Below are 14,996 nucleotides of genomic sequence, written 5' to 3'. Positions count from 1 at the left end.
CATGGGGTCGCAAAGAGTTGGACACGACTGAGCGACTGATCTGATCTGATCTGATGTACTATCATTGTGCAGTGAAAACAAGTACCATTGTTATTTTTTATAAAAAAAAAGTTCAGTTCTATATAATCTCTTATTACACAAGTCTACTTTTTAATGGAGATAGTAATTTTGTAAACTTCTCCCAAATTTAATCCATCCACTTACTTGGATATTGTACTTAAAATGTAAAACAACAGTTTAAAAAATATGGCATTACATTCGCTGCATGTAGAGACTGGAATACAGTCAATAATAACTATCTCAAAACATGGCATTGTTTGGTCATTCATTCGTGAAATATGTACTGGGTTCCAAACTGTGGGCTACTAGTAAGGTAGGTAATGTACAAGGACAGTTCACCATGTGAGTAGGCTAATGATGGGTGCATCTTAGAGGCACTATTCATCTAGCTGTCGTGGGTCTGAATGTGTTTCAAGTTTTAGAGGATTTTAGGTATCACCCATTCCAAGCTTACTGGAGACTGACTACCAAGCATCGTGTAAACAGCATAGGCTTTGAAGGTAGAATTAAAGTGAGCTCTTGACTCTCTCATAACTAAATATATGGTTTTGGATAATTAATCTTTCTTTGAGATTCAATTTCTTCCTACCTAAAATGGGAATAAAATGACTTTGTTACAATAATTCTGTAAGGAAGATGTTAACAAAGTGCCTGTATATAAATGGGCATGTAATCAATGCAACTGTTTTTAAATGAGCGGATGAGGAAACAAACTAGGAGTAGCTTGATTCCCACAAGTCCTTGAAAGAATCTGGGCAACAAGACACTGCGTCTTTTTAACTGTACCATGCTTCTCTAGGTAGAGAATTGTTCACTTCAAAAAGGAAAACGCTTTAGGATAATTCTGTTATCCAGTGATCTGGAAGGCATAAGCTTTGGAGTCCCCATCTACAAGAAAAATAAATAAATAAATGTTTTTATAATTATTGTAATTTTAGAATCTTCACACCCTTCACACAAATGAATACTTGTTAAATGAATGAATGTATTTTTAAATGAGAAAATGTGGAGGAGAGCATATTTTATTTTCAATAATAAAACCCAGATTAACTATGTAACAGTATCTACTTAAAACATGCTTTATTAAGTCCCTTCTGTAAAAGGTGTATAAAACTTCTTAACTGGTGAACTGGATTATCATTTTCCAGATCAAGGAGAGCCAGTGGCTGACTGTTCTCTTTCTATCACTTGCTGTGCTTATACACTGGCATAAGGACTCTGGCTTTCTAAGACAGAGCAAGTAATTGATTTGCAGAAAACATAAAGTCACTTTCTGCTTTTATATACACTGCCAGACTTATTTTAAAAATTTATATTCTGTATACCAGTAGTCTTTCTTCAGTTCTTATGAAATAGTTTTTACAAAAACGGAAAACATTACTCATAAGCAACTACAAGGAACTATAAAACAAGCTTAGTAGATTAAAAACATTAAACATTTACTTTATTTAGAAGTAAATGAATATATGTTATGTACCTTCCTTATGGCTGTCTCTTATGTTAAACAAATTCTAGATCCAACAGTTCCCTCAGAAAATAATCAGCATTTCCAACCCCTCTGAAAAAATGTGAAGACATATATAAATATACATATATATATGTATATATTTTATGCACAAATGAAATAGTCACAAGGTAATTAGCAAAACATGTGTTTCTTAAATAGTTACTGGATTTTTAAGAGTGGGTTTAAAACAACTTCAAAGTTGTACAAATCCTAACGTATCTAAATGCTGAGATTTTTAGTTTCCTTGTTTTAAATTCACAAAAACCCAAGGATACCTTTTACTAGATGACCTAAGACCTGATTCTGGTTCAAGCCTGCTTATCTTCAAATTCTCTAATGCTATTTAAAGAGAATTGTCTCTTACAAGTCATATACTAAATCTACATATCTCTTAATTTTCAAAATTTTATGTCACCTAAGAGAGGGTCTACTTTAATTGACATGTTGAAACTACATAGCATGTCTGTAATTCATGAGTTCTGATAGACCACAGTATTGCTAAATAATTTCCTTGAACTTATTATCGGCATTCTAGAGCTGTTTGGTACATTTGCTTTTATGTCCCATCTTTTAGGAAAAAAAAAAAAAAGTACAGTTTTCCAAAAGAGCCATTTTTCATTATACCAACTGCAGCTGGCATTTTCCTGAGTATCATATACAACAGTTGGTTGACCTAAATTAATGTATCCTGAGCAGGGTGAGAAGCGTCTACAGGGATATCAATGGTAAAGAACGCGAGTAAAGAATTCTTCAAACAAGGCAGGTAAAGAGACTGATTTAGGCTTTTCTGAGTGATCTAGCCAGAACACCTCTCAAACAATGCCCTGCTTTTAGAACCTGACCAAAACAGAAATATTTAAGAGAATTTTTGCATGCAGATATTTTTGTTATAATTCTACAAATAAATTGAACTCAGTAAAACACACATTTTGCAATGACTTTGTTGCAAAACAAATGATCTGTTTAGATTAGCCAAAGCTGCCATGGATCCCCAGATACTGTCCTCAGGTGAAGTGCCAAAGCAATGACCTTCAGTGTAATGGAATTTCATGCTAGCTGAAACAATGTGTGACGCTCCTGGCTGCCAAGTGGAGTGCAGGCACTGTTTTTTCCCCTTCTCAGTAACTATGAGGCTATAAAATATATTTCTTCACCTTTCAGACAACCATTACTTCAGTGCTTCTGTTATAGATAAGGCCAAAACCTCTGCAAACTGGCTCGTTACACTATATGACTGATTAGAGAAGAAAAAATAATTTCTTTAGGCAGGCAATATGTTTATAACATATATTGACTGCTATCAGTAGAGCTTTTTAGTCAAACTCTTTTGTCCTAGAAAATGGAATCCACTGTCCTTTTTGTATGTTTTTCAGAGGATTGTTTTCTAATGTAACTTTAAAGCCTAATTACATTTCCAAAGTACCAGACGATAAAATGGTCTAAATTCTAACAGGCAAGATAATATAACATGAAAAATAATTTTATGCTTTTAGAAGTTGGTGACCTTTCCTAACTCACATTGTTTCTTGAGAAATGAGATTGAATTTAAGTGGGTATGATAACTCTTTATTGATAGCTAAGCTATCCAAACCAGATACTATTTATTTCTTCTATTTTAAAAGTTTATGATTTTTTCTTTTTTAACTAAGTAATAGTAAGAAATGCTTCTTTGAACTTTACCAAGCTGTAAGTCTGGAGAAGGAAACAACAACCCACTCCAGTATTCTTGCCTGGAGAATCCCATGGACAGAGGAGCCTGGCAGGCACAGTCCATGGGATTGCAAGAGTCGGACATGACTTAGCGACTAAAACACACACACACAAGCTGTAAGTTTAGTCTTTGTCCAAATGCCCTGAAAGCAATTCACTCACAGCAACCTAAAGGCAGCACTTAGGAACTGTGCTCTGCCCTCACTTGGCTACGTATGGTCTTACATGCTCAAGCATGGACGCACATATATGTACAGGCACATTCATTCACTTACTCACATGCTTCCTGGAATTGATTTTAAAAAGTTAAGCGAAAACTGACCAGTGTAAGTGGAGGAGAGGTTTCAATTCACGAGAAGACCCAGTAAATACTGTAAAGGCTGTAAATTTTGTAATATAAGCAAAGGTTCTACTCAACTACATTACTCTAAATTATCCCTAATAAATTATCTAATAATGGAGTAAGTTCATATTTTCAGATTATAAAAAGGTCATGCCTATCCTTCCTTACCCTGACAGAAAACAGTCTACACATACATGAGACTTACACCTTTATTTGCCTCATAAAAAATAGCTGCCAAACAGCTAGGCCATTGTTCTCGACTAACTTCTTCTCAGGTGGCATGAAAACCACATTCCTGGGCAGCACGTAATCATAGTGTCTGACCCTCTAAGAACCATTAAGTCAAATTCCCTTACCCCCAGAGGGCAACATACTATTGTACCCTCTCCACTTCTGCGCCAGCTATGAACAATGGACAGTAATTGCAACTGTCATGGGCAGTCAGTAGGAAAAGTAACATAGTGCTTCCCCCTCTCCCCCCCAGTTTTCTGCCAAACCTGATCTAAGCAGCTAACAACCATGCCCCCCAGTAGAAGAAAGATCTACAGGTGCTTTTAAAATGCATCAGAAAACAGCTTTTTGAACAGAAACAGAGGACAATAACCAAACTTGTGCTCTGAATGTGCAGCTTAAAAAACTCAAAATTAAAGACAGAAACTTCTTTTGTGACTGTACTGCAGCTTCCTGAACTAACCCCACAGGCAAGCCTGAAAGGACAGCTGAGCTTCTTTCCTCTAAGCTTATCATCACTGCTGCTGGCTGCTTTCAAGTTAGACTTGTGAGGAAAACGAGGTAGGGAAACATGCTTGTCCTCCAATGGAATGAGATCACAAGGCTGGGAACAGGCGGCCTTCTTGGCTCAGCTCTTAGTTACTACCCAGGTCAAAGCAGAATAAAGAACCTTGGAGGATATGTCCTCTATCGCAGGTGCAAATGGGTTAAAATCCCACAAAATAAAGAACCTGCTGCTTCAGAAAAAGAAGAAACTTCACTGTTCTCTTTAACCTCTGTCTTCAAGCTCTGTAAGGGATATTAACTACTATTTGCTTGAATCTCATTTCATTATAGATTATGGTTACTTAATTTGTGGATTAGCAGGAATTTATTCTCTTACCGCCCGTTCACAACTAACCATAGCCAAACTCCAAATAGTTGGATAAACAGTGAAATACTCAAACACTTTCTGGAAGCTTTCCAATCCGAGACGGCTGATATCACCTAAGTCAAACTTTTGAACAGACTGATTTATGATTTGTCTTTCTCTAAGATGCTCTGATGTAGCAGAATGTTGAGAGACGACTGCCTCTCACTGGGAGAACACGTGCATGAACAGACATATGCAAAAAAGTTATTTATACACATATTTCTACATGTATATTAATACAAATCTGGTGATATTTTAAATATATATTCAGTTTCTATCAAAAATATACAAAGTAATACATAACAAAATCTATTGATATTGGTAAGTATATTTTTTCTTAAATTTAATCCTTTAGAACTTAGAATCAAAAGTGTCCTATTGGCAACACTAGAAAACCATGGGTTGCCTACTATGTTAGTAGAAAACACACTTTTAAATTAATTGAAATGACCATTTGACTTTATTTTCTTTTTTATTTTATTTTTAAACTTTACAATATTGTATTGGTTTTGCCAAATATTGAAATGAATCCGCCATAGGTATACATGTGTTCCCCATCCTGAACCCTCCTCCCTCCTCCCTCCCCATACCATCCCTCTGGGTCGTCCCAGTGCACCAGCCCCAAGCATCCAGTATCGTGCATCGAACCTGGACTGGCGACTCCTTTCATACATGATATTATGCATGTTTCAGTGTCATTCTCTCAAATGTTCCCAACCTCTCCCTCTCCCATAGAGTCCATAAGACTGTTCTATACATCAGTGTCTCTTTTGCTGTCTCCTATACAGGGTTATTGTTACCATCTTTCTAAATTCCATTTATTTTCATATGAAGAATTAAATCTTCCTGTATCATTCCTGGTTTTAAATGTAGATTATGTACATTCATAATTTTAATATGTAGACTGTGGAAAATTATTATCTTGTAATATACAGTTTTAACCCTGCTGTAGATACGTTTGTACTTATAAAGTAAATCATTTAAAATTTTTAAAAATGACGAAAACCAAAGACTGTTAAAAATATAGGTCATTCTGTTAAGACAACATACTATTATAAGGGACAGAGAGAAAATAAGAACTCTGGTATATTCTCTTTCAAATGAGAGAGAAGAAACAGTAAAAACAGAACGCATGGGGGCAAAAGTAGTTTACCACCATTCATATTTCTAAATATCAGACTCATTTTGGTACATTTTGGATCAAAATCATTGCAAATATATTACCTTTTATTTCACCAAAGTTCCCTGATCCCATTGCAAGAAGCTTGTCTTTCCAGTCTTTTGAGAGTAGCTTTTCAATACTGGGGGTTTCTGAGTAAAGGAAAAAAAGAAAGGTAGGCAAATCAACATGACTATCTTTCTAATGTAGTTCATTAAAAGTCTATCTGCTAAAAATAAGGCCACCCTTACCCCGCCCCCAGTTCATAATGACTTCATCAACACACTGATAACAGGGGAGGAAAAAAAAGAATGTGTTTTGTCACCTGCTGTTTCAAAATCATTAGCTTTTTCCTCTTGTGGAACAAAGCCTAACTAATTCTTTATGACAATGGGTACATATAAACCTGCAATTCATTGTTTTTCAATTTAGTGAACAAATTCCTGCTATAATGGATGCTTGTCAATTTCAGGGTGTTAGTCTGCAGTCAAAAAATAATTATGTTGATAAAATGCAGAGTAAAAAAAAAGGCAAAGAATTAGCTCTTAAATCTGCTACATGTAATTATATCCCTCTGTGTGTTTACAATTACAACCACTTTATAATATGTGTTTAACATCGTGTGGTGGTAAGCACACTGTGGAAAGATTTGCCAGTATCGCGAACATATAAAAATAAGTTGGTATAAAAGAAGCTTTACAAACACTGCAAAATCTAGAGATGGGAGTAATGCCCGTAATGGAAACTTACTTGCTTATTTCAGATTTGTGTCATACTCTTTTAAAATGCCCTGTGTTAAGACAGGACACGGAGGTTTTAGAGAGCAGAGTTATGCTGTAGTTTGATCCTTGTTTCTTTATGTTACATGGTTTTGATCTCCTTTTGTGTTGAATTTTAATGTATAAGTAAACATAAATGCTAATAAAACACCCAAACATTAAACTCAGTTCCAAATAATGTAATTGTATATTCTTGTCAGCATTTAGATGGGTACACAATTACAATGGCTTTCAATCCCGCGATTAGCACTGCATTCAGTTAGAAAATGGTGTGTACTAAAAGATAAGTGTCCCAGTATGCTCCATCTAAATAACAATACCCACACTTATTATCTAGATCGAAGACACACACTGCCATTCTCCACACTGGTGTTTATGTGTATTTGTGTTTGTTCAGACATTTGTTTACCCCCTACTAAGAGCATAAAGGGAGTACATGTTAACTTATCAAAGGGACCGTCTGGCCTAGAGACCATAAGATTATTAGAAACGGGTTAATTTTCCCCACAATAAAATGCATTTTTAAAGCGTCTCCTTGGTTAATGCTTTCTACTATTCTCAGGCCCTCATCTTAAAGACAACAGCCATCAGAGTCAAGAAGCCTGTGTAGAGTTTTCAATGAAGTGAGGTGTAATTTTCCTTGGAAAAACTGTGACATGAATCCTTCTTTTTCACATGCCAAAAACTTGGGGGAAATAAACTGCTGAAATATCTGAATAAGTACTTCTTCAAAAGGCTTGTATATATAGTGTGTGCACACACACACAACTACTGTATGCACATTTCCGTGGAATGTGTGAACTGTATTTTTCCCTTTGTAACAAAATATACCTCTTCTTTTGCTGCACTTAATGGAAAAGGATGCTAAAGATTCTACTTTTTCTTAAAATATCCCTATTTGTTGACCATGTTGTTTTGAAGATGATAATGGTAATTCTGAGTAATAAAATGCATTAAATCTCTTCTTACTGTAATCAATATTTCTGTTCACTAAGGCTTTAAAAGTAACTTTAAAACACTTCTACAGGGATTTTCAATGTTTCTACATTCCCAGTAAACACTTTGTGAGTGAAATCATTTTTAAAACCTTATCAGAGTAGGTCAAACAAACACCACTGTTTTCTTTTTACCAGCACCCTACAAAAATTCTTGAGTAGCATGTAAACAGGGCACAGCCAATATGGTCTTTGCAATAGAGTACTGTCAGTCACTAAAAGCTAACAAACCTTTGCAAAGCAGGAATGCAGCAATAGAAATTCATTGTGTACTAACAATAGGCCCCTGAACCTCCAGCACCAAAAGCAGACCATTTTACTTTTAAGGCTATTGTCTGCAAAGTCCATGACAAAGCTTTTCCCCTGCAGCTAGACAAAATATTCACTGTAGTGTGCTCATAAAGAAACAGAAGTCTTCTGTCTAAGTTGCAGAGTTAAAGAAACAGCCGCCAGATTTCTGAAACCTGCAGAACATTCCTGGCCTCTTTATTAACTTGCATGAAGATAGAAGGCTTGCATACAAAGCCACTTTTTTTCCCAAGTACCTGACTTTTAACATACACTAGAGAAAAATGAATAACTTCTTTAAGACCAAGTAATTCGAAAGATGTAAGATCAGAAATATATCTAACTCAGGGTTGTTGTGCCTTCAGATGAATAAAGACAATAATACTTGGAATTTGGATGAGGTATATTTTTTAAAACGCAGATTCAATAAACATGTATTGACCATCCTGTGTGCAGGAACTATGCTAGATGCTTTTACTAGCATTGTCTTCATTTAATCAAAGCAAACACCTGAAGATTCAGATTACGTTATTATATCTATCTTCCAGTTCTTTAAAAAAAAAAAAAAAACCAAAGGACTAATATGTAGTGGGCAGAGCTGAGTCTTGGCCTAAGGTTTGGTTTTGTTTTGTTTTCTCTACAGATTCCTAAGTCTCTTGTTGTCAATGAAATGATAATGATAGCTACTATTTTGAGGTTAAGTGCTAAATAGTGCATCATGTCTTTTACAATAGGTATCTCAAGCTTCTCATAATAATCTCCTGAATTATATATTGGTACATCTGTTTCACCACTGAGAAACAAATGCTTTGAGAAAGATCGTGACTTGATCAATATGGAGCTAATTTCAACTTATTGGACCCCAAAGCCTTTGCTCCTTCCAATACATACACATCACTGCATTTTACCTGCAAAACAGTCATGGATAGACAAACTCTTGTTATTAACTTCAGTGGATGGATGAAGTAAACATTTGAAAGGATAAATTGAATATCCCAGGGTAATATGTTCCTATGGGCAGCACGAAGAGATAAAATGCCAAGATTCCTTAGAGCTTTCATTATGTTCAGGATGTAGTGCCACTATATGACTTTGAACTTTGGAGTTCTAGATAATTTAAAGAGAACCTAAGATGATGTTCTTGCCTGGAGAATCCCAGGGACAGAGGAGCCTGGTAGGAGGCCGTCTATGGGGTCACACAGAGTCGGACACGACTGAAGCGACTTAGCAGCAGTAGCAGCATGATGATTTAACTTTCACTTTCACTTATGACCATACAGCAGATATATGCTTTGAAATGAAAATGTATTCACATAGTGGAAGGACTATTGGGCTATATGTGAAGCAATCTGGGTTCTCACCAGGACTCTGACACTGTGTAGCTCGGGGAGGAACTAAAGCATATCTTTTCACCCATTTCACCCCTCTATTTGAATTAATCTAAAACAAAGAGCTTTAAGCAAATCCATGTTTGGTATTCTACAACTGCTACTGTTCCAATTTATTTCCACTAGTAGTTCATGAAGAAATGTTAAGAAATGATCTCACAATAATGGTCACAATAAATGGACATGTACCAGTGACTGAATTTCTCTGAAAAGAGTAAAGATCCCATAGAATACAAATGATCAGAACTGCGAAAGACCAAATGGCAAAATCTCAATATTTATAATACACCTATTCATTAATATGTGAATACGATTAAAGTAAAATCTGACACAGCTATGTAACGGCTGCTTCAGTGCTTATGGAGTCAAAGAGAGAGTAGTTATCTATTAAATATTCAATTTTCTAAACATTTTCTAAAATGCGATTTTGAAAAAATATACATACTTAGGATTGTATTTTATACAATTGAGTATGGCATGTTTCTGGACATATAGTTATTTCCAAATGTTTAAATTCTGTACTAGCCATTGCTTTCATCTTAAGATGTATCATAGTTTTATTTTAAATGCTTTAAAGAGTCTCCTGAGATGTACTTCTCCCAGGCATCAGAGTATCATGATTACCGTCAACATTAAAGCTAGGTGTTCTTTATTACAATAAGCATGATGGATAATATTAGTTATTATTATTTGCATGGCATTTCAGCTTATAGAATGCTGTCAGATACAATAATTTTTCAATGGTGTATATTATTATTATATCCATTTTGCAGATGAGAAAACCAAGGCTGAGAAAGAAAACCAAGACCCGGCATCACCTAGCCAGAAAGTAGAACAGATGGAATACAAAACCATGGCCTCTTAATTTAAGAATCCCCCTTTTTTAGGTGAAGCATAAAGATGTATATATATTTTAAAGAAAAAATAAAATATATATTAAGAAAGAAGCTAAAAGATAAATTAGAGAGAACTGAAAGCTCTCCTTATCAGTCAACCTATTACTAGTAAGATGACTATAACTGGGTTACTTTTGTCTTTTTCTACCATCAGGACAGAATGTTATGATTTGGTAAGTTTGCTTGCCTTTCCCTTCTCACCCTTGCCTCTTTTGCTCACATATGCTTCTTCACATCAATGCCTATGGCAATCCCCAGCAGTGAATGGCCCCCCTAACCGTGCCAGCCATTGTTACAACAGCATCCTGCCTCTTTAGGCCTGTTCATTCCCTATAACTCTCACTCCTTTTTCCCTTCAGTGCCAAACACTCTTAAGACTGACTCCCTCATCTGGAACAATGAGACCCAGAGACTCATGCCAACATATTGTAATTCTCCAACAAGCTCCCAGTGCCAAGAATTAAACCACATTCGCTCCAGTGCAGTAGCTTTACACACAAGCTCAGGTTTTTGCTTTGTGTTTATGTAGGTTTTTTTCCCTTAATCTCCCTTGAGCTGCAGTGGCAGAGCTCATTGAAAAATCAAACAAGCAAAAAATATGTATGGTTAATATGTGATTTTTCAAAAAGTCCCAGGAGTTAGGTCATACCAAATCTACCACTGTTTATACTTTCATTTTGTGGCTTCAACTAAGCTGTGTTATTTCTGACATGTGATAGGTGAACATTTAGGGATGAAAGCTATCTTTTGGAAGGAACAACAATAGGGCTGAAAGTCAAAAATATACTAATATCTCCTTCAAAGTCAAGAAGTAAAAGCATATGTAGATTTTCATGTCATGGATTCAGCATTTTAAACCTGGAAGGATCTTTAGATAACATTTAGATAAACATTCCACAAAAGTAATTTACTAAAATATATATTGGACATAAATGGAACATAAATTTCTTGGCTACAAGTGAAACTAAAACAAATAAGCATTCCATTGTCATGTAAATCTAATTAATATTAAGCAAATTTACATTTCTTTTCTATAAGATGTAGATCATTTTATGTGCTAACAGACTGTGGATCTTTAAGTGAGTTATGGGTTACATTTGCTGTTGTGTTTAGTCCCTACGTCATGTCCAACTCTTTGTGACCCCATATAGCCTGCCAGGCTCCTCTGTCCATGGGATTTCCCAGGTAAGAACAATGGAGTGGGTTGCTATTCCCTTTTCCACGGGATCTTCCTGACCCAGAGTTTGAACCCAAGTCTCCTGCATTGGCAGGAGCCACCAGGGAAGCCCATGGATTATGCAGTATTATTTAAATATTTGACTAAGGAAACTAGTATTGGGAGATGACCGTTTTGCTCAAGTTGGGTAATAACTAGTCTAGGCCAAGCACTTCATTTTACAGACTGAAAATATAAATGAAGGTTAAATATTGCCTAAGATCATAAATCTAATTAATAATTAAGGCAGAACTTGAAGTCCAACTCGTAGTTTGGTGTTCTTTTCCATATACCAAACATCACAACATGCTTTTTAATAAAGAGTGAAACTTTTCACAATGAAATATTAGTCCGGTTTTATTCACCTCATCTAGTTTTAGACAATAATTAGATGATAGGTGGTCTGGGTGGTGAACCTCTGTTAGTATTCAGTTAGTCAGTTCACTGACTCCGTCGTGTCGGACTCTTGCGATCCCATGAATCGCAGCACGCCAGGCCTCCCTGACCATCACCAACTCCCGGAGTCTACTCAAACTCATCCAACCATCTCATCCTCTGCTGTCCCCTTCTCCTCCTGGCCTCAATCTTTCCCAGCATCAGGATCTTTTCAAATGACTCAGCTTTTCGCATCAGGTGGCCAAACTATTGGAGTTTCAGCTTCAACATCAGTCCTTCCAGTGAACACCCAGGACTGATCTCCTTCAGGATGGACTGGTTTGATCTCCTTGCAGTCCAAGGGACTCTCAAAAGTCTTCTCCAACACCACAGTTCAAAAGCATCAATTCTTCAGCGCTCAGCTTTCTTTACAGTCAAACTGTCACATCCATACATGACCACTGGAAAAACCATAGGCTTGATTAGACAGACCTTTGTTGGCAAAGTAATGTCTCTGCTTTTTAATATGCTATCTAGATTGGTCATAACTTTTCTTCCAAGGAGTAAGTGTCTTTTAAGTTCATGGCTGCAATCACCATCTGCCGTGATTTTGGAGCCCCCCAAAATAAAGTCTGACACTGTTTCCACTGTTTCCCATGAAGTGATGGGACCAGATGCCATGATCTTAGTTTTCTGAATGCTGAGCTTTAAGCCAACTTTTTCACACTCCTCTTTCACCTTCATCAGGAGGCTTTTTAGTTCCTCTTCACTTTCTGCCATAAGGGTGATGTCATCTGCATATCTGAGGTTATTGCTATTTCTCCCAGCAATCTTGATTCCAGCTTGTGCTTCTTCCAGCCCAGCGTTTCTCATGATGTACTCTGCATATAAGTTAAATTAGTAGGGTGACAATATACAGCCTTGATGTACTCGTTTTCCTATTTGGAACCAGTCTGTTGTTCCATGTCCAATTCTAACTGCTGCTTCCTGACCTGCATATGGGTTTCTCAGGTACTGTTAATTCAGTACTCTCCCCTCAGAAGTTTTCACTTGATGGCCTCCATTAAACTAAAGAAAATATCAATTAGTATATTTGGCTAACTATATTTTTCTTTAAAAAGCTATGTATAATTTAGTATCTTGCTATTTAGCTATTCAGTTACTGATAAGATTATTTTTGAGGGGAAGATTGTGCTGAATCTGGATATCACATATCAGAACGAGTTCAATTTATGCTGATAATAGCTGCATGTCTAGATAACATCTGGGGCCAAATATTAAACAATGTAATGGAAGTAATATAAAAACTTCTACATTATCTGGAAAGTATCTGTGCACTGAAGACCAGAAGGGCTTGTAACAGTCCCATTAGCCAAGTGCTACAGCTAGTCTGCTACTGGAATGTCAAGTTCTTCTAGGAAATGTTAAAAAAATAACACACCACAACACACAATAGAAACACATCTGAAATTCCAAAGCACTAGGATTTCAATAAGCCTCCTTTTATATGTAATCGTCCTGAAGTGAATTAAGCTCTAGAAATACTTTACTCGTAGTAGTGCCAAAATATTTCTTTGTTTCCACTTGAAATTTAATAAGAGCTTGGTTAGGAGAAAAAAAAAAATCTTTGGCCTGCTGACTCAAGTTTTGAAATTTTAATGTACAATCAGCTTTTCTGAATATTGAAATATCTAAATCATTACCCACAGGCCTAACTTTCCTCAGTGTACAGGCTAAAAGTATTAAAACACTTGTTCAATTATGCATAACTTTATACCACATTTTAGAAAAACATTTTTCATCACATGATTAAATACACCATAATCAATAAAATATAATTACTATACATCAATAAACTTGGTTTTCTTCTTCAAAAGATGACTCTATATTTCCTACACAAAATATCCTTTAAGAGACAGTCTTACGAAACTCTCCTAGTTTTATCCATTCCGTCACTTGGAAAGTAAGCGCATTTCTTTGCGTAGACTAAAACATTCTGCTTTTTTCTTGTTTTAAATATTAGACCCCAGCAAAAAATAACATAAGTACTTTGTGGGCAGCATTTCAAAAAGGAACCTCAAAGAGTTTTTCCTTATGTACAAAATCTCTCTTATGTTTTGTTACAAAATGTAAAAAAAGAAAAAAAAAGTCATATGACATGACTCCATCACTTACTATGACTAATTTTGTGATATTTGGCAAGTAATTTAAGCATTTCGTGCTTCAATTTACTCACCTATAAAAGGGGATAATAACTATTCTTATACTATTGTCAAAAGAATTAAATAACTTATGTAAAGCATGGAAGACAATGCTGGGTTCACAGTAACACTTAAAAAGGCTGACTAACATTACAACTACAACTTAGCATACAACATCTCAAGAGAAATACATCAATAACCAAATGAAATACATATACACATGCATCAATTTACCCATCATTAAAACTATCCAGAGATCAAACGCTACATCAGTTATAGTTTTATTTATTTTTTCAATAGTTCTATGTATTTTATGAATTTGATCATTACTATTAGTTTCATTGATTTATCTGCCATTCCAATGAATTTCTCAGTTGGTTCATGTCAAAAAAAGATGACAAAGAAAGAGATATACTAGAAAGAGGGACAAAGTAGGAAGAAGGACAAAAATAGTTGTCACTTCCATTAGGTTAATGTACAACTTATCCCCCGAAAGCACAGAAATACAAAAATATTTTTTGACCATTGTCTTTCTAACTTTCCAAAGGTTCCATTAGGTCCTCAACAATGGCTCAAGCTTTTAAGCCAGTGCTGTTGACAAGTGAAAGGGAACAACAAATAGCTTTGTAGTTCTCTTCTCCCAGGGTCACTCAGCCAGCAGTAATAGTTATTATTTTTATTTATTAGCACTGTAGCCCTGTTCTCCAGCATAGCCAATTCACCCCAACCTCCAAGACAGGAAAAGCATTTTTACTTTTAATAAAAATGGGAGTGTGCAGCACTCCTGTGTCAGGCTCTTTGGGTAAAGTGCACATCTAATGAATATTGTCCATCTGTATCCAAATAATTTATAGTATCAGCAGAGTGTGGGTGGTGAAATGTGAATTAAGTTCTAACCATTAGGCACAATTAGAGGGGGTAAGAGTGGAAGGTAG

General features: G+C 35.8%; 1 protein-coding gene across 35 annotated transcripts in view; it reads right to left on the bottom strand.

The window, feature by feature from the left end:
* The window catches only part of SOX5 (SRY-box transcription factor 5), a 1,171,821-nt gene that overhangs the window by 257,297 nt on the left and 899,528 nt on the right, over nt 1-14,996 (bottom strand). For 34 of the 35 annotated variants that reach the window (XM_070788609.1, XM_070788604.1, XM_070788607.1 and 31 more), the window contains one exon: nt 5,989-6,075. The exons of the other annotated variant lie outside the window; for it this stretch is intronic. In XM_070788609.1, coding sequence (XP_070644710.1) covers nt 5,989-6,075 — 87 coding nt within the window. The remainder of the gene's footprint in view (nt 1-5,988; nt 6,076-14,996) is intronic. 35 annotated transcript variants of the gene reach the window in all.

The sequence above is a fragment of the Bos indicus genome, chromosome 5 (assembly GCF_029378745.1).
Source record: "Bos indicus isolate NIAB-ARS_2022 breed Sahiwal x Tharparkar chromosome 5, NIAB-ARS_B.indTharparkar_mat_pri_1.0, whole genome shotgun sequence".
In the NCBI taxonomy this organism is placed as follows: Eukaryota; Metazoa; Chordata; class Mammalia; order Artiodactyla; family Bovidae; genus Bos; species Bos indicus.
The sequence above is the reverse complement of the archived record's forward strand: the minus strand, read 5'-3'. Positions and strand labels throughout refer to the sequence as shown.